This window comes from Copidosoma floridanum, unplaced genomic scaffold, assembly GCF_036245765.1.
Source record: "Copidosoma floridanum isolate Cflo_tuat_1 unplaced genomic scaffold, Cflo_Japanese_pri ptg000013l, whole genome shotgun sequence".
Taxonomy (NCBI): domain Eukaryota; kingdom Metazoa; phylum Arthropoda; class Insecta; order Hymenoptera; family Encyrtidae; genus Copidosoma; species Copidosoma floridanum.
The window spans coordinates 26,238,801-26,259,711 of NW_028321890.1; the positions used below are offsets into that span (position 1 = coordinate 26,238,801).

The 20,911-nt window shown below is 43.2% G+C and overlaps 1 protein-coding gene across 3 annotated transcripts in view; it reads left to right on the forward strand.

Annotated features, from left to right (window-relative positions):
• LOC106647338 (uncharacterized) overlaps window positions 1-19,451 on the forward strand; it is a 29,190-nt gene extending 9,739 nt beyond the window's left edge. For all 3 annotated transcript variants that reach the window (XM_089591339.1, XM_089591340.1, XM_089591341.1), the window contains one exon: window positions 19,018-19,451. In XM_089591339.1, coding sequence (XP_089447465.1) covers window positions 19,018-19,451 — 434 coding nt within the window. The remainder of the gene's footprint in view (window positions 1-19,017) is intronic.
• Window positions 19,452-20,911: the final 1,460 nt, after the last annotated feature.

Sequence of the window (20,911 nt, forward strand, 5' to 3'; positions counted from 1 at the left end):
TATTCAGAATCACTTTTGACGAAAAAATAGTAGAAGAGGCGTATGCAAAACTGTCCATTTTGCTGAGGTCTCCCCCACTTTCCTCGTATCTGGTCAACGCCTGACCTGTGCTGCAGCTCATCTCAGCTGCGGTCCCCACTCGAAGGTCATTTGCATACCTCATTGGCCGGCCTCTTGGACTAAACTAGACTAGGCAATACCTTATGGCCACGCCCTAAAAGTAGATGCAAATGCGGCTATTATTCGAGCCAGCCCAAAAAGTTTGAGACTGTTTTCTTACGGGTGCCCATTTCGAGTGCCAACGGGGAAATTAAAATTATCCTGCCCGCGATTTTCGACAAGTAATCCTTCCTGCCGGCTGAGCACTTAATTTTCTCGAGTAGGTATTTAAAATAAAATCACACAACTTAACGAGATCTAGTTACGGCACTGCTCAAAAGATAACCGCAATCTCGAGACAGCAGTTCCCAGTCGTTTGATATAATTACATCACGTTACTCGAACGGTATACTCTATGCTCATTGCGAAACTCTGTTGGCAAGTAGGTGTACGTACCTCTACGGTTTCCCGTACGTATATATGTATATGTATACACTCAGCAGGCCAACCCTCGATTGGGAGAGTCAGTTTCCTGGCAACTCGCCTTCGAGTGAGATTCTCGTTCCTTCCTGCCCCATCGTCTACTAGAATATCGCGCAAAAATCACCCGATTGGTTGAGTGACCATCACGAGCGAGAGATACTTTGTAAACTTATGCATTCATTCAGTTAAAGACTTGATATATTATGTACAATGCAGTGTGTGCTTGAATGTATGTGTACGAGCAGGAGTAAACGTGCGAGTAAGTCTTGCGCAAAATCATCGGTATGGCTCGATAGAGCGATGTAAAAAGTCGTATACCGGCAATATTTACACTTCCACTCTCTCTCATTAATCTTTCACGGCTTTCAGTGCAAATTTTACTTGCACTCTTTTTCTACTCGTGCAAAAGTGGAGACGCGTTAGCTATTATTGATATTTTTATAGGTTTTTCATGGCGTTTTTTTTTTTTTTTTTTTTCCAATATCTGTTTACAAACCACTCCACAACTATCAAATAACAGAAACCAATGATCCAACTAACGCATTAAAGATTTTATTACTCGGCTGGACGGTCAAAAGATAAACGTGCGCTCGAGCCGTAAATCTAGGACAGCGTTTCGTTTCTTCGCTGGTCCGCGTGGAAATTAATTTATGTGCATTTAATTTCTTCATTTTCTTTTTTTTCCTTTTTCTGCGTTTTTTGAGTAGTAGTTTATTGAAAGAAACTCGTTAGGATTCATGAAGGAAAAAAAAAAAAAAAAAAAATGAAAGAAAAACGGATCCATCAAACAGTAAGGGAAAGAAGTTCACTATTGAGAATACTGACGCATGGAAAATTTTTACGACTTCGCGCGAGACTCGATCCTACGATCGATAACTCGATCTGATTAATACCAGATCTTTACGTTCGATCATCAATACCCCGGTAACATCGTTTTCTCGATAAAATAAATTTAGTTTTTCCCGCTCTCTCCTCCCGTAAGTAACCTTATACTCATATCTGCAACGATGACGATAAAATAAAAAAAAATTGTTTACAAACGAAAAATGACCTAGCACTTGTTGCCACGACAGCTCGCGTTTCTAATCGCCTGTTGTTGAAAGAAAAAGGAAATCTGACTCTCGCATGGAAAAGCCAGGGCCTCGCGTTTGTGCATTTTTAAACCCCCAAGGAACAGTGTCTCCAAGCTCTGCTGATGTAGCGCTGGCAACGCGCCATCTGGTCTACTGGGGAGAAAGCCACCTTTGTACCCCGGGTTGTTTTTGCGAGAAGGAAAAAGAAATGAATACCGCACTTGGGCCGAAAGGAGCGGACGGGGACGCTCGGTGAAACGAAAGAGCTCTCCGCGGTCCCTCTTATCGCAACACGACAGAGTCGACGAGTTCTGTACACGATACTCGTCCAGCTTGGGGGAACACTTGGCAGATAAAGTCGCGGCTGTCATGGTTCTGGACATCAAACACGCCGTAATGAACCCTCGAGTGATTGTAAAAAATAAATAATAAAGTAAAAGACTTGGTCGCGCGAACAAAGGGGAGCAGGCAATGTCGATGAATAATCTGCCTTCGCGTTTATCATTTGAAAGCGAGGCATTTCACAAACGAGCGACTTTCTTTGCCCCACGACAACGATAATGGCCTCGTCTTTTCGCAGCTATCTCTTCGCGATACGCTCGTTCATAAATTTCTCGTATCACCTATACGTGTGTATTTTATTGACTTATCGAGTTTCAATGAACAAACGTTGAGCTGAAAAAGAGAAAGAAAAATTTGCTTCGGCTTGTTAATTGGCGCGAGAGGCGCTTCGGCGTGTACCAATTAATTTCGAGTCCATCAAAACTCTAAGAGCCCCTGGCAAGGGAGCGACCAACTTAGGGAACTTTGCCATACATAGAAACCCGAGCGAGGGGCTTTGCCGCGTTCTCCCGACGGCGGTCCTGGCAAAGGACGACGAAGCCACCACTAAAGACAAGAGCTCCCAGGGATCTCTGACTCTCTCTCTCTCTTTCCTCTAAAGCTTATTTAGCGCGTCGTTTGCTTAAACAATCCTCATCATTGGAATTCGAAACCGCGACCTCTCCTGCCTGGATTAGTTAGAAAAGCATTGGCCATCGGCGAATGCTGTACGTACGAGTGGTGCTGTATGTGTGCACTTCTCTGGTGCTCATGTGAGTGTACAGATATGTACGTGCATGGTGTGTGTATAAGTTGAGCCGCACTGCCGTGGCAGAGAGAGAGAACGACCCCCCGGCGAGTGGTATCCTAACAAATGCGCTCGTTTGCATAACACGGCGACGAGCAATTCCGGCAGGTTTGACGGTGCGCGATATAGACCTTTAGCTCGTGAGCTGCCGGAGGAGGGCTACTGGGGGTAAACGAGGTAGGGAAGGAAGAGGGAGGAGGTCGATAGCGAGGGATGAAATAAAAGAGATATGTGGATCCCAGGGCAGCCTCGTGGGTCGTATGTGTACAGCACAGTATAATACGTGCAGGTGTATAAATGGATGTAGATCCGGCAGGGTAGATTAAGGGCTTATTTCACGGGGTTGGGTTAGCTCTACGGGGTATGGTGTACGCAGGGTTGGCTCTGCTGAATCGTGCTGCGTTTATATAGTTTTGCGTGATTGTTATTTATAGAATATAGACCGCGCTCTGATAAGCGGCACGCGGAACGAGTTGTAATAATTAATTATGAATTACGCACGCAACGAGAGATAAACTTGATGAGAAATTTATATATTTGCGCGTGTATAATTATGCATCCTATAAATAGCTCCCACGTTATAATTGAATTAATTGTAGTTGATAACTCGGTCTGGCTCCTCCGCGTTGCGAGTAAGTAAAAAATGCACCATGCAGTATACGTATATAGTAAAAAGCTAGAATTGAGTCGGAAAAAGTAAATTGTAATCTACTAAATCTGCATGTTCAAAAAGCAAAAGTCACGAGTGAATTTGCTATCTTCACGAAAAAAAATTTAGTTAGCCTGGCTATAAAAAATAGTTAGTGACAGTTGAGTCGTTGCTCTGACTGTTTTCACAGTTGAACAAATAATATAAGTTGGTTATACATGTATGCTGAAGTATATTTTATGGTTGGATCGACCAATAAATTTTGTTTTGTGCAACGCCCAACCAAATTTTTTTCCCTTGTTGAAAGCTACGTACTGTACTGATAGAGCTAGGATTATCCTTTGACGAATAGCTTCGCTTAAGGTGGTTTAATACTGACTTGGAAGTTATGGATGCCGATACAGCAACTCAACTTGCTAGTACTCCAATCGGAGTGACATTTGTTTGGTTCTTTCCATTAACATTACTTCTCAAATTTGGTTTAGTACTGTATTTCGACCTTATCAACAACTCCTCAAATTTCATGACGCCCTTCGATCTTTAGATTCAGAACTGAGCCATCTTAATCATCCAAAGACATAAATGCATATAGCTTTTGAAAAAAATTTCAAAAATTCCAAAGCTTTTCGATTCTAAGTAGTCAATGTCTGATTCCAGTACGTAATGCACCTTTTTTTATCGAAACAGTGATCGACGTATATCTCTTTGTTTTCCCAACAATTGTCTTTCAAGTATACGTAAGTACTTTACTCAATCCGTATGGATTAACAGATTTTCCCAAAGTTTCTCACGATGTAGGCTGTAATTACGTAACGAAAAAAAAAAAAAAATCACCCTGTGACTGTGCGGGAAAGCTTTTGCCGCCCGATTATAAGTATCCGCAGAGAGAAAAAGCTGCTCGAAATTTTCTGTTTATTTCGCCCGGCGTCGACTTTTTGCTCCGATATAGCTTATCGCAACTTTATCCGGCGATAAAAACTAAAGGCTCCATTTTCCTGCTTTCGCATGGCCCGACGTCCGTGCGCCTTTCTCTCTCTATCCGGGAACGCTGCCCCTACTCCCACTTTCTCGCGCTCTAGAGATGCAGTGTATACTTGCACCGACACACACTTGGCCGCGGATTAAGAACACGTACAAGTCGTGCTGTGGAAAATTCTCCCGTGCATGGGTGTGAGCGCTGCAACAGCTCTCAGGTATTTTGCGTGAGTGTGTAGGGGACGTGTCATCGTGTGCGCAGGATCCGTTGTACGAGAGAGCCAGTGAAAGGAAGAGGCAGGGGAGACGAGAAGGAGAAAGAGCGCGGGCAGGTTGAATATACCACGCCGGGGGTGGGATCGTTACCAGAGCTCTCCGCCGATGGAGAAGCCGCGCGTGCGCGCCTCCCGGACCCGGGAGCCCCTTTGTACTCGTGCGGGCGCGTGTGTGTGCTTTGTACTCTTTGCTGCTGGTACATAGATAATAGCAATGTCGGGGTCTTTTTCCCCCTTCGTCCGTTTTTGTTTTTCTTTTCTATTTTTTTTTTCCGTTTTTTGTAACAGAATTTTCATTCAATGGTGAGGTAATAATTTTTTTTCTTTTTTCTTTTTTTTTTTTTTTTTTTTTTTGGGAAATCTGAATGAGGGAAAAAAGAATGACGGGAAACAAAGACGTTGGGATTAAAAGCTCAGTGAAATAACCGGAACTGGTATTTATACGATGAAATTTTCGGATGACAAACAGCCCATTGGCGTGGTTCAGTAGGTATAGAGTATACAAGTTTCGTAAGCTTCACGCTGTCAGATTCGAGACGGGGCAGGATGGACTTACGAAATTCTGCAGCGTGCTCCCAAGATCAGTAATCCCGTTAAAAATGCCAAAACAAAAATGTAAAACTAGTCACTCTTCGCAAAGAACCACTTTAATTTTTTATTTTAATATTAAAACAGATGAGTTTGTAAACTACGCACGAAGTGAGGAAAAAGCATCAGAGTTCAGAGAACCAACAAAGGAACGAAAAAAAAGAAGCTTCGTACGTACAGTCTTACTGTCTTTATTGTACGTTTTGTCAGGGGGTCACGAGCTCGGCAGCTCTTCTCGTCCACACGCACGCGTATACACGAACACGCGACATCTCCTTCTTCGTTCTCTCTCCGCCTCTTTTCTGCTCTTTCCTCGTTACCATCGCATATACTCAGTTTGTCCGAGTAGATATGCAGCGGCACGCAGCTACGGGTCCTTTCTCGTGGAAGCCTCTTCTTCGGCGTCGTACTTGTCCACGACTCCCTCCTCGATCGAACGACCATCCGGCGTTTTCCTTATACCCTTACTCGTCCACTCGTACGATCATTCGCATTTTCTTCTTCCGTCGTCGTGGCCATTTGCTCACTTAGCCTCTCTCTACTTTCTGTATATCCTCGTGGGCTCGCTGCAACGACGCGGAAAATTTATGACGCCAAAGCACCGCTTCGAGAGCCCGACGTGCTATCGGTCCAACGGGACAATCGCTTTCTTCCTTAGTTTTGCTACAGCTTAACCCAACCTACAACTTTTTTTTTTTTACTCGTATCTAACGCATTGCGCAGTGCTCATTCTGTTTAATTAAATATTCAACAATTGCATGAACCTTTTTTTCCAAACGTCCAGTCCAACTCGACGAGTCTTTTGACCAAGCCTAGACTCATTCATACGCCTTGAACCCAATAGAAACATTAGAGCCGATCAAGCACGCAATAAACGCAATGGCGTGCGTAGTACACGGGCCGTTTAGTGTCAATTAAACGCGTATGCGGTACGCAGCTCACGCCGTTGGTCTTGCAAATCGTTGCGAGCGAGAAACATTTGATCACAAGTGGGTCATCCATCAGATCGTAACAGCCTTGGAATAGCGAAAACATGTTATTCCACCACTATATACCATAGTTTTTCTCCTCTCGAATCCACACATATTATCTGTTATCCGTGGATTCTGTATACTTGGAATAATAACAATTTGTGCATCATCTCCGTAGCTCCCCTTCTGCAGACGCTCGCACTATCCGTATACGCAGACACGTACAACGTACTCGGCCCCGTAAAATTCACCCCAAGGGCCAAGAGAATAGAAGCTCCTCGCACTTGCGAAAATGAAAATCGCACGTTCTAGCCGTAGCAATTTGCGAATGCGCAATCACGTGCCCTCCCCCCCCCTCCGCGCGTCCAGAACAGGGATCTTCGACCTTTCCTTATCACTTCCACCTTCTCTACGTACGTATACGCATTCTCTCTCCTCGCGTGTATGCGGGTACAGACTTACAGAGTCGAGTAAGTGCTCCCACTCTCTTTCCTTACGTGTATGATACTTATATGGACCCAACGCGGCGGTGTTGCTTGTAGATTTTTTTTCCAAAGGACTATCGTTCTGCTGATGTTTTTGATGGGATGGCCATATGGTTGTGGCCGATATTTACATGCGCAAGGAGTCAATCCCCGATAAACCCTTGGTTCGAGGATGGAAGAGAAATGGCTTCAAGTGTGAGGAAAGGAACGGGGAAATAAGTCGATACGAGAGAGAATTGTCGTTGTCGGCAAACACGCGCTCGTCCCTCTTTTTTCCCACCTCCTCCTCCTCCTTCTCTAAGACCAACACCACAGACGGCCACGGCCCGAGGACTGGAAAGTATCTCTCGAGTGTCCCGGAGGATAGACGAGGGTAAATATAAGCCTCGGGAAGCGAGGATCAACGCCGTGGCCGCGTGTACACGTACGCGAGCAAAGTGCCTGTGTGTTTCTCTCTTTCCGAGCTACAGAAGGCGAGAGGTAAAAGGGGCGGGTAGGGTACGTAACGGGGGAACGACTGGCTAATATCGTAAAGCCGCAACGTGCTCTGATTAAACATTATGTGGCTTCGAGTATTTCTCACCACATACAATATACGCGAGGGACGCTTTTCATGTGCCCTCCATCTTTCTTTCTTTCTTTCTCCCTTCCTCTCTGATATCTTTTTTCTCGTGCTCATCGTTAATTCGCTCTCATTTTTTCTTCCTTTCATCTTCATCCAACTTTTATTCGACCTTTTTCCTTTTTGTCTTTTGCTCCTACTTCCGTCTCAGGAACTTGATAGAAAAAAAACACGTCCTTATGTATGCCCTCGTTCGATGACGTGCCACGTGAAATATTCTGAGCTAATTGTTATTAAGCTGTAGGTGGATATATATGATCTTAAATTCTTAATTAGACCCAATAATTTATGAATGCCGAGATAAGAATTAAACTTTTTTTTTTTATCCTTAGAAGTACTCATAATTGTACTTGTTCATAATAAGAATTGTACATCTAGGAATTATTTTATGACTTAAATATTTACTTTGATACTATTGAATATCGAACAAATTTGCAAAGCCTTGATCAATTGTTTCAAGCCAAAAATTAAATATAAATACCCAAAATATACCTACATCACGAAAATGTTGTCTACAGTGCTGGCAACGATTCGTAGCGTACCGTGCAAACTCGCGGCTTGTCCGACCTCCCTCTTCTTTTATATTATACATATACATCCCGAGCACTATGCCGCAGAGCACAGCAGTGCATTAATTTTAATAAAAGCTCGTTCGCGCTCGATTACTTTTTAATAAGAGTCTTGCGCCAGCGCAGCAGTAGCACCCACATTCCTAATTCAAGTCACCCGCCTGAAATACCTATATATCCGTGGGTGTGCAGATACATATCCACATACATTTAACACACCCACGCCGTATACCCACGCACGCATATACACACACATAGAGTAGGTGTAAGCCTTCGTAATTTTCCTCTCGTTATATTTTTTTCTCCGCCGCTCGTCGGATGTCTTCCTTTTTTTTTAGCTAGTCCCTCTTCTGCCTCAACCTCCCGATTGGCGCAGGGGCGAACGTTTATTAGCAAAAAGAGAGACGGAAGCATTTGCATGTAACGACGCTGAGGGTGGTAGAAATATGGCATGTCGGCCGGAGAGAGAGCTGACTCTGACGCTGGAATCGTAATTAGAGCCTTGGGGTTCCGTACGGCTGAGCTGTGTGGTATACATTGGCTGCTGCCGCCCGGTGGTGGCGGCGGCTGGCTCCTCTCTCTCTCTCTCTCGGAGCATCGTACGTTCCGACTGTCGAGGGTTCACGCCCTAACCATGCTCCTCCCCCTTTGCTCTTCCCTCTTGTTCTCTTTCGCCCTACCTCTGCTCTATTGTTCTTTATCTGTTACGGCGAGCTTGCGCTGGAAATTTTACAAAATTTTAAACTTGCTATCGGTGCCTTTGTATTTTTTTCTAACGTTACGGTGTGAGATATTTTATAAACTGGCTATCGATTACTGCGACCACAAAGTCAGGGAATTATTTAAAAAAAAAAGAAAACTCGGATGTCCTGTTATTTTTCAATGGTAATCATGAGCTTTTTATATTTTCCATCGACTGCGAAGCTTAATTTTAAAGTAAAATCATAGTTCTCGTTATAAAGTCCATCAATGTTCATCACTCGGCTAATTATTCAAAAATACGTTCTTGTTACTCGACCAAAGGCCCATTGAGCGTCAATGCTTACAGATAATTACTTATTTTCCGATAAGAGAGGCATAAAAAGCCGTATCACAAATCAAGCGCCGGCAACTAATACAGCCCATCCACCGCAGTAATTCTTTCACTAAGCTCTTTGTATCTCCATTACCATATCTCTTTCCTGATGCTGATGCTTGCCTCTACTGCCACATCCTCTCACTCATACTTTGAACACCGGCCGTTTTTCCTCCCAGCTATCTGCCACGCGTTACGTACCTACCCACACTGCTCTTTAATCTTTGCATTTCTGTTGTTCGTCCCTCCTAACGCCATTCAAAGCACGCGCAACATAACAACCACGTGGCTCCACAGTACCACCATCGACCGAGGGAAAATATCGCAAAAAGGGCCGCGAGCGCGAGACAACCATTCCAATATGTCATTCCCTTATTTTGGAATTAAAATTTAATTCAGGGCCCCGGGAGTCTCTTCTCCCCCTTCCGAGTTTTCTCCCTCCGCACGTACAGCCCACGCGTCGAGATTACATTTATTTTAGATTTGGCGGCACGCCCAACTGCTGCACGCCGCTATCACTCCACGGGAGTTACGCACGCGCTCCCCCTCCGGCTGCTACGCGCACGAACTTAGAAACAACCCCGTTTCTGCTGCCGATGGTATTTCTCGATGCGTAAGGGTGTGTGGGGGAGGACTCGCACGCGTATGCGAACGAAATTCGAATGACTTCGATCTCCGCGAGAGATACGTCCCCGACGTGACTCGTTTCCCACGTGACGAGAGCTTCCTCTTGTCTGATGTATGCCAAAGTGCCGTTTTTTTCCGAGCCTTGTTTTTGAGTTGATAAAACTTTTTTAATGGGAACCCATTGATTCGTCACGGACAAGCTGACGCAAAGTTGTTTCTCATACAAACTTGGGTATAAAAGTTATCGATCGATATCGATATGTATTATGATTATTATAATGAGATGAAGGGCACACACTTGCTTTGAAGTAGAGAAAAAAAGTCAACCTTGCGAGAGCCTCTCTAAAAATAAATGTCTTCCTTCTTTCACTTCACCAAAAGTGTCGACAATTTATAGCTCTTTCTCTCATATGCAGCCCTCGCTCTTTATCCTACAGACGACGCTTTAGGGAAGGCTAAAATGGCTTTCGTGTCGTCCCGATAGCTCTTCCCTTCGACCTTCCTCTCTTTCCCCTCCTCCCGGCACTTCACCTCCTCTCTCTCCAGCTCTCGACCATTTGTCTCGTCTACATTTTTTTTTCTCTTTCCATACTTCTCTTCTCCCGAGCTCTGCGATTTTGCGAGAGATTAAAGCTCGTTGCTAAAAATGGTGGTGTGCAAAGTTGTTGGTGCTCGTGATCCATGACGATATCAAGCTGTGGTCGTTTATTAACAAAAAACGCGAAAAAATTATTCAACAAGATTGAAAGAGATTTTTTTTTTCAGCTCAAAGACAATTTAATTTATTCGGATGTTTTTTCTTCCATCTGCCCAAACACCCCGATTGTTTATTATGTTTTGCATTTCTTACACCTAAACTTTTTTAAGTTGAATCACGTATTTAGAAATTTGGCGTTATTCCTCGACATTTTTTGCAATTTATACCGCAGGAATTTAAATGAAGTCATCAATAAACCACCACAGCGGAAAAATTTTCCTTCAAAATGTGTATGCAAAGTCGAATCGTATTTTACTTTTTATTCGATGTAAAATGATAATTGAGAACGGAAGTAATGTTTTTCGGGACTTACAATCGTAAATTTCAACACGTTGAAGAAACATTGGAGCAAAGTGAGTTTAAAACTACAATCGCGACGTGCACATAAAAAATTTTAACGCGTACGATGTTGCATCTCAGTTTCGAGCGTAAACCGAGTTGCCAAGAAAGCGAGATTTCATTCAACGCTGACCCAACAGAACGTCTGAAATTTTCTCTAATACTTCCATCAACCAAAGTGGCAAACAAGTACTTTTTATTTAGATAAATTTCCAATTTTTCTCTCTTTCCTGCAAAAATGTTCAAGACTATAGATCATCCAAGATACGGTATCACATTATCCATGTAGCCAATGGTCAGATGTAAGGAGGGTCAGGGAGAAGCCATGTAATGGGAGTAAGCTCACCCTTACGGACTTGCGAGTACCGCTCTGGGAACAATGCATATGCCAGTCAGGGACTCGTAGACCCCATCTTGAGCCATCCATCCTCGCCGAAATCCCTTATTAGATTCTCCTCTCCCTCTCCCTCTATGCATGTGCTGCTAAGCCCGTAATAGCTGTACCGCAGCAAGGCAACTCAAAGCTTTACGCGTACGGGACTGGAATGAGCTGTCCAACCAATCAGGATTCGGGCGTGATGAACGTGCCTCTGGTCCACTGTTATGTACGTACAGTATAGATGCGTGTAGTATACAGGTATCGCAAAAGTGTGTGCTGTAATGCACACCTTCTTACATCATTGGGTTTCCTTGTATTTCTTCTTTTCAGCAGTTACCCTTGAAAATGAGTATCTGGTTTTTGCACGCATGGACGGGTCGAGTATTAATGTTATACTTTGAGCCTGATGATTATTGTTTTCACCTTGGACCCTTTTTTTAATTAAGTATATTTTTTTTTTAATTACTTTACTTACTGTACTTCATCACAGATTTGGATGAGCTGTGGTAGAAAGCTGGGGCACAAAATTCAGACGATAGCTACAATATTTTGTTTAATTTATTTGGTCTAAAAAAGTGAAGTTCGCACTTGCGTATATACACCTAACATCGAACTATTTGCAAACGATAAGACAATCACCCATGTACGGCACAATTCCATCGACGTCTTCCTCGTGCGAGTCATTCAACCGTCAACGTCACCCTCGCGACCGACGACCTGATTTGAAACTGAAAAGATCATTCCACTTTTGTGCAAAATTACATTGCACGTATGTGGGATTTTTTTTTCACCGTCATGCAAACGTGTTTGCCCAAAAGAGTACATTCAGAAAACCGGTCTTGCATCACCAATGCAACTGCGTGGGCGATCTGTGCCGGTGCGCGCCCGTATGTATAAATATACACACGTAGACTTGAGTATAAACCAAGTCAGCGAAAGTAAATCGTGCTCTGACGCGGGAATTTCGCAAATTGAGCGTTCTCTATGTCTCTTTTCTCTCCCTCCGCTTGCTCAGGTCGCCGGCACAGGGGAGAGCCGGATACCTATAATATACAAAGCCCGTAGAAAACGATGGCGAGGGAAAGGCTCTTTGTTCGGAGCTTGGGCGTTTTTTCATTCATAAATATCTCAAAACGGCTTAATTTCGCGGCGGTGGCGACGACGACGCCATTGTCGCTTTTTTTCTGCTGCTGCTGATGCAAGGCGCTGGAGGCGAATAAAATCTTCGGAGCTCGTGAAAAATGGAGACAGCTTTCGAATGCGCGCGCGAGTGTGTGTGAGGGTCTCCATCGGCAGAACAAGAGATAGGTGGAGGGAAAACGAGAAGGAACGATGATTGCACGGGGAGCAAGAAAAGGGACCAGAGTTGACGGAAAAGTGAAATAAGGAGGGTAAAGAGAGAGAGAGAGAGAGAGAATTGGCTTGGAAGCAAAAATGCTCGCAGAGAGAGAGAGTGAGAGGGGCGTAAGAGCACGAGAGACTGTAACGAGCCGCAAGAGATAGGCGAGTTATGTTACTTGCTGCGAAGTGAGGATAATGTATTATTTAGTGACGAGAGAATAGGCTGTTCTTAATGGCATTTACGCCAACTTTATTGGGCTTCTATGCTGTGCCATACACGCCTGTCAAGCTGTACTGTACGGGTACTCGAATGTGTGGGTGGAAGTATATGAGAGGTCGCTATATTTTTGTTAACTAACGAGGAATGAGGGTTTTGGCTCTATCTGCGAACGTAGAAGAGCTTTAATTATTGTTTCAAAGTGGTGCACGTAATTTGTTTTCTTTGTTAAATACCACGATTTGCTGATGGTTCATTTTTGGGTCGTTGAGTACAATTTATTTTGAAAAATTTTCAAGTCCAGGTACATCTTTAGGACCAAAACTTTTATCTTTGTTATATCTCTGAGAAAGTAAGAAAATTTTTAGGCGAAAAATGTCTTGGAAATTTTAAAAGATTACTTAATTTACGTTGATAAACCTTTAAGATTATTTATAGAATATTTAAAAAAATGTATGAGATGCAAACTGTTGTCTTAAAGGAAGGTGTAAAAGAATTTTTTTTGATTTTGGGAAACTTCTAGCTACATTTTTTTTTTAATTTTCTGTTACTTTATCAATTAAAAAAAATTTTTTAAAACTTTTTTCCTAAATTTTTCATCCAAAATCAGCCAATACCACAGCTAATGCTCCGTTTGTACGAAAACATCGCTCAATAGGATCTTATACGCAGAGCAGAGGTCGAATGAAACTTGGCGCTCAAGAAGCGGCGCGACGTTTATTTGAGAATTCCCCGTGGAGGTACAGAGTGTATGCTTGCATGGTCGAATGGCAAAAATCTCCTGCAAATAGACTCTTGATACACATCGAATATCGTATATACGAGTAGGAGGGGGTGAGCAAGCATGCACGCGGTGAAGTTCTCTCTGTCTCTCGTGCATAATAAACAAATCTCGAGCAGCAGGAAATCGTAAAGCGCTCGGCGCCTCGCGAGCGTGTCCTTCTCGCGCTAGTATGCGTCCCAGCCCGCTGCGTCGTATAATCGACGATAAATACCCACCCCCCCTCGCCGCAAACTCGTACAGATACATATTTTCTTTCGAGCCAAAAGTCGCGAGCCTCTGGACGCCTATTTATATAACGAGAACGAAAGAAGAGATGCGTTACCCTCCTCCACCGATATATTACACGCACATATAGCTTTGTAACTTGATTCGCTTGTTGGCACTCTCTCGGTATATATTTGTATTTCAAGAGGCCCCAGAGATTGACAATCGGCACTGGCTTATCGGCTCCGTTTCTGTTTTTTTTTTTCCCCTCTTTTCCCTCCCTTGCTTACTCTGAACTTTCCGTCACGCACATGATGCGGCCAAAGGTGGAGATAAGTCGACTCGGGCGCAATAAAACGTCAGTGTAAACGGCATGAATGGCCTTAAGTGGCCGTTAAAATTGCGGTTATTGTTTTCGGCGCTGTCGGGTAGGAGACATTCTCGAAACGAGCGAGGAAAAAAAAGAGGCGAACGAAGAAGGAGGGACGGAATGGACGCCAAAATCGGACGGAGAGAGTTCACGGCACAGAGGGTATACACACACACACACACACACGAGTGCAGGCGCTTGACGTTTAATCATCCCGGCGAGATTTACGAGTGGGATCTCGTTATATCTCCGCGATGCCAATGCTGCTCTCGTGTTGTGTGTGTGTGTGTGTGTGTGTGTACGCGTGGAGAGGCCGATCGGCTGTATGCGAGCGCGAGAGAATCGTCCGGTCCACTTCCATTAAATGCCACTTGCACGTAGCCATGCCGCACTGCAGCGAGTGAAATTGCTCTTTTATTCAACGTCCAGTGCAGAGAGAAATTACGTACTTTGATAAAAATTGATAAATTGTTCTTGTAGGAGTTTCTCTCAGATTATTTTTTTTTTTTTTTTTTTTTTTTGCTATTTCCCTCGTATGACTAGTGACCTCGTATGTTTTCATCAAAACATTAATTGTTATTTTTTTAAGGTGATATCTGAGTCAGCTCTTTATTTTGACGTAATATCATATCGGGTCTGTAAATGAAAGCGAATCTACGTATCAAATTTAAACTCGATTGAATATCGACTCTCCAAAATAATCCTCGTACATGCTTTTATTATTATAAACGAAGCAATAAATGTCTTTGGCCACCATTATATTATAGGTTTGAAATGTATCTTAAATAGAGATTCGTGTATAAAGTTACTTTTTTTGGTCTGCAAAAATTATGAGGCATTTCTGTGGAGCAGTTGTGAATAAAAATTGATTAAATGTTTTAAAATGAACACTTAATCGATATACTTTGATGTAAATAAATAAATTTCACATTCCCAAAATTCTCCCCTTGCGCTGTGAATTTCTAAGCAAGAAAAAATAAAGTAATGTCATCGCTATTTTCTCTTATGATTTGAAAGCTAAAAAAAAAAAAAAACGTTCTTAAGGAAGTCCAAGCTGATGACCGACATTAACAGTCCAGACGTGGATTTATCACCTCTTCCACTCACTAGGTAAGGCGCGCAAGCTCCGCCATCTCCCCAAAGTTTAGAGCTCGGACCAAGAATCCAAAGGGGTTGAGCGGGGAGTTTCGGGCTCTAGCGAGTCAAGTACGTGGTATGTATTTGTGACATGCACACACGGGCGAGCGTGTACCGCTTGACGCGCCAGCCAAAACTTCCCTAATATCGCACCGTCCATTTATACCCGCACACACATGTAGCCCTTCCAAGTCCGCAAAGACCCAAAGGCTTGTAAACTTAATATACGGCCGCAATTAGCAGCAGCGGCAGTGGCGCCAAAGCGCCATGATAAAGGCTTTTCGGACGTGCTGTACGTATCTAGTACCGCGTGCGGTAAGCTCTTCGTGTGTGCGGATGGCGCTCGCGTCTCCCTTAATTTTCTTCCAAATTGATTGTTCTACACGGTTAAAATTAGATTTATCGCTCGTTACACCGATTCAGGGGGTTATTAACTTTTGCTTATCGCCGCTGCCTTCTCCCCAAATAGATGTAAAATAATTTTCTTCGGTTACTTGGGATGAACCAACGCGATTACAGGAGGAGGCTTTATTGCGGATTTTTTTCGATAAGTCCATAAATCTTTGCCAACCTTTTTCTCTCGATAAACACCGAGGGCACTCGGCAAATCTCCCTCTGGCTGTGCGGCATTCGAAAGGGAGAACGAAACGTGACGCGCCAGCAGAAGCACGAGGAGCATCCAAACTCTCAAAAAAGCAATATCAAAAGCCATCTTATAATTTTACGATCGACCGCTCGGGCCCGTGTTGTACTCGCCCGCATTCCGGGTGTATCGAGCGAACCTCCCTCTCTCTCTTTTTATTTAACGGTGTTACATACAAATATATACATGTGCTCATGACATGTTGCACTGCCATCTTCCACAGCTTGCCGGCTTACTTGCTGCATAATTAATCTCGGCGAGGAAAATTACGGGGACAGCAGTACACGCGTATCTTTTAATGGGCCACCGTGCAAGACTTCCTTATTTCCTGGGAGGGGGGTAGGGCGCTCCTTCGTTCTCTCTTCTTTCTTTGCGCAACGAGAGTCTCTCGGGGCTAATTCCTGAGGGATGCCTTTTTTTTTTAATGGCTCTTTTTGTACTTCCAAGTCGATGCAAAACAAAGAGGGGAACGAGGGAGCTACACGGATATACTTACGCAGGACAGCCGCTCGCGCACGCGCGCCACCCTCCTTTTTCTCATAAAGAAGATCGTTCCGAGGCAGCAGAATCCGGCAAAAAAGGAGGAAGAAACAACGCGCGCTTGCGTACGCGGACAAACAAGGGGAAAAGGGAAAGGGGCGAAGAGCAGCAGCAGTCGAGTCGAGAAGGTTTCGCCGTGGAGAGGCTCGCGCGAAACGCCGTCAGCAGGACGGAATGGCCTCCCTTTCGGTTGCCTTGGTAACGCTGCTGCTTCACCCTTCACGACTTCTACCCCCGGGGTGAAATGTATACGCACGTACACGCATACGTGACTTTCTCACTGACGTCCCCATTGCTCTTGGAGGGGAAGAATACAGCCACGCGTATATAGGGAAAAACACGCTCGTGGGGAAATCGGCCCCTGTGGTACATACGCAGTAGTAGGAAAGTGGCATCGGGGGGGCGAGAGAAAATGCGATTGTGTGTATACGTGCGATGAAGAGAAGCTCTCTCTCTCTCTCTCTCTCTCTCTCTCTGTAGTGGCTAGCTAGATGGCGAGGCTTCGAAACGGCCATGTTGAATTCAATATCGGAATTTCCAGCATTCCGCGAGATTTTCCTCTCGGTTTTGGGCTCTGGGAAGGGCGAGCTGATGCTTAAATGTCCCTCTTTTCACTCTTTTTTTTCTACTTTCCTCTATTTTATAATCGTTTATTTTTTCTCTTTTACTTTTTTTTAGAAAAAGGTATCGTCTGTGGTATAGTTACGATGTTCTATTTTTTCAGGGATGACTATTTGTCGTACACTCGCATTATGGGGAAAGGATCTAAGGGAAGAACGTCAATCTTTTTATGGGGTCTATTAAAAAATTATACTAGAGACTACTTTTATTGATACATAATTACTGTGATTTTTATTTTTTTATGAAAAATTTAACAAATATTATGTACTCAGTGTATTTTGGTTGAAATTTTCAATCCATATTTATGATAATAAGTATATTAGAAGGGAAAGATAATGTATTATTTTGGTATTAAACTTTGCTCAACTGAATATTATATAATTTAAACGAATGAATATTACAATCAAAACTTTCGTTGTACAACTTTTTTTTTTATCATCAAAGAAGTACCAAATTTGTTTAAATTACTCCAGAAATATTTTTCCCAGTTCATTGTCATTATAAGATGATTTATGTGATACGGAAAAGAAATCCTTGAAAAAATTTACTTCTTGACTACTTACATAGCATTTGATACGAAAATGTGGGACGAGTCATAAATATCAGTCGGCAACTTTTTGACATTTATGGATGCGGAAATCATCATCTGCGTAACGCGCACCTCTGCCCCTTCTCTCTCCCTTGCTCTCTTATGCGCAGGTAAGACTTTGGAGACTAACCTGTGCAGAAATGGCAAAGAGTAGTATATAATGCGAGACTCCTATAATCACCATTCAGGCGAACCCAAACACCGTAAAAAAGTTCTCCTCGGTGGGCTTCCTAGCTTTTATGACTCTGACTAGTGTTGGTCGTCTATTTTTTACGCTTCTAGGTGAAAGTCAGAACCTCAGCTAGGAATTTCGGTGGTGGAAAGGGTTTCCTTTCTCGTCATAGTTTTCTAAAAAAAAAAAAAAAAGTTGAAGCTGCGTGACGGTATTTTTCTTTCCTGCAGGTTTCTCGAAAACTTTCTTTTTTTTCTAAGACGAGCTGCAAGATGCAACCCCTGCTCCTTTAGTCGAGATATCGCACAGAACTGTACTCCTTTGTCTCGGGAGAAAGTGCAGCGGAAACGAAAAAACTGGGCTTAGTTTCAGATTTCGACGTTCTTGTTAACAATCGATTCTAGTTTACACTGACGTAACTTTGAAATAAGTCAACAACCTTCTATCGTAATGGAAAAGCTTTATGATATACCAACAAATGTGCTGTGATTAGGCCAACTCAACCTTGAACTTTTTTACTGTATCTCTTATGCGACCTACTCTAATTATAAGGTTTGATATCAGTCGATAGTGGCAACAAATAATGTTTATTGCAATTACATCAAAAACAGGAACCAATTGAGTGTATTTCTATGTATTTTGATGCATTAAATTAAAATACACTGTCAAAATTGCCTTTTATTTTTATCTATAAATTTGTTAAAAATCTTATACAACAATCATATATGCTTTTTAAACTTAATAAACCCATATGACTAACATTCAAAATGTTACTACTCTAAATAAAGCAACCATAAAATTTCCTCAAACTGATAAAAATTCGATTACATAAACTTCAACTGTCGCAGAAACTTGCAGTACGCTTTCAAAAGTAACTTGCACTTTCAAAACCCTCTGAATACACCCTAATATTATAATTACAGCTGATATTACCTCACAACCCAGAATTTGGTCCATTAAAATCTCATAGTCTGATAATGTAAGCTATTAAATCACCTCTTGATATGAGTTCGAAATACCACATAACTGAGTATGTTTTCTGGTAAAATTTTGAGGGTTTTATTCGAGTTATTAGCTATGATCATAATATTATGGTGTGTGTATAAGGGCATTAAACTATCAGACGGTAAATTTAATTGTTGGAGCTTGAAATCATTGCACCGTACCCAAAAATAAGCATCAGCTTTTAATTCCTCGTGCCCTATGACAAAAACACAATTTACACTAACACAGTAATATTAATGAAAAGAAAACCGATGAAGAACGCAAAAAGCTATTGATCGTTGTAATTATTGGCCTTGCAGGTCCGAACGGATGTCCCAGGCGCCGGGGGCGGCAAACGTACACGCGCTTCCAGACGCTCGAGCTCGAGAAGGAGTTCCACTTCAACCACTACCTAACGCGACGACGGCGGATCGAGATCGCACACGCGCTCTGCCTGACGGAGCGCCAGATCAAGATATGGTTCCAGAATCGGCGGATGAAGCTCAAAAAGGAGTTACGCGCCGTCAAGGAGATAAACGAGCAGGCGCGCCGCGAACGCGAGGAGCAGGACCTCATGAAGAAACAGCAGGCCGAGAAGCAAGCCAAGATCCAGCAGGAACAACAGAATGCCCTTCAGCAGCAGCAACAGCAGCAACACGTCCAGCAACAGCACCAGCAGCACCACGTGGGCGTTGCAGGGCTGGACAAGGCACAGAGCGACCTCCTCAAGGCGGTGAGCAAGGTGCCGACATAGGACAGTCTGTTGGGCCGCCTTTACCTGTCCTAGGTCTCGTGGACGGACCGCGACTCGGCAGCCGAGGCGGCGGCCCTCGCCCGCCACCTCGTCTCCTCCCACCAGCAGGTTCGTCCCGATGCCGCCCGACTACGTACTTACCTAGAGGCCGCTCATGCCAAGCTCACCACTGATGCTGTAGCCGCTGCTACCGCCAACGTCACTGCTGCTGCTGGTACCACAAGGCCCCAGCAGCAGGTCCAATCGCCCCAGCAGTCCCTTCTGCTGCCACACACCTACTCGCAGACTGACCAGGATCCCTAGGATGTCGAATACCGTGCCATCTCTGTCCTACGATAATCATTGCACCCACGGAAGACCGAGAGATTTATGACTCCTATAGTTCAGTGTACGGTGTGGACTTTTCGCGGGTGACACGCAGCATCTAGGCGAATCTTGAATCGATTGGAAACTGTGAATATGCTAATGCTACCCATTGTCAATATAGTAAGCAACGAGAGCCGATGCACGTGCTCTTGAGGTCGTTAAATATAGGTGCAGCCAGCGTTTTACTCGAGAAGACTGTTGTTAAATTGGTAACCGTAAAACGTAGGACGCTGTTGTGATCGAGTGATGCGTGTTGTAACTTAGCTTACAACGAGAAAAATGGACGCTGTTCCTGGTGCCATTGATCTCGGGACTCAGTTACGGTGATTTTTCGAATGGTGATCGATAATCAAAACCCGGTTTTAACGAAGAAAATGTGAATAATATAAATTACGTAGGAAAATTGAGGAGAGAAGACTTACTATTAATGATCGCTGATTATGTCACGAATGACGTGTACAAAAATTTTTTTTTGTTTCATTTTTTTTTTTTTTTTTTATTGGTTTTCGCTGTGTTTCACCTCCGTGTTATACGTGTTGATTTTTTGCGAAATGATGTTACGTGGAAGAAAAAATTTGCGAGAATCTTTATTGTGTTCAAGTTACGTAATTAGTGTTTAGAGTTTTTGTTTGAAGGAAACGAAAGTAAAAAAAATTTGAAAATTTGTTGCTCTTGCGGTTGTTTTAGCCCTTTTGAAACTTAATGCCGATGGATTTTATTGGTCCATCAGTCTTCGAAATTATTAGCCATTAGATGATTATTGCTTTTTGTTGTTCGATTATAATATTGTATTATCTTGTACTAGCAGTGCAAAGAAGTTCGTAATAACCCACTAAAGACAAAAGTCGATGGCATCTCTTTCATCATAAACAAATCAATTATTGAAACGATGGAACGAAATGAGGAAAAAAATTGCAAGATGTGCAAACGGTGAAACTATACCGGACGAGTAATTAACTCATAGTACAGTAAATACGTAATTTGGTGTCAGGGTAGACCTCCAGTAGATCCAAAGCCTGTTGTTGGTATCACATAATTAGTTGGGACTCGTATGAAAAAGATTAAAGATAAAACTGATAAGGTCGCGATAGTTC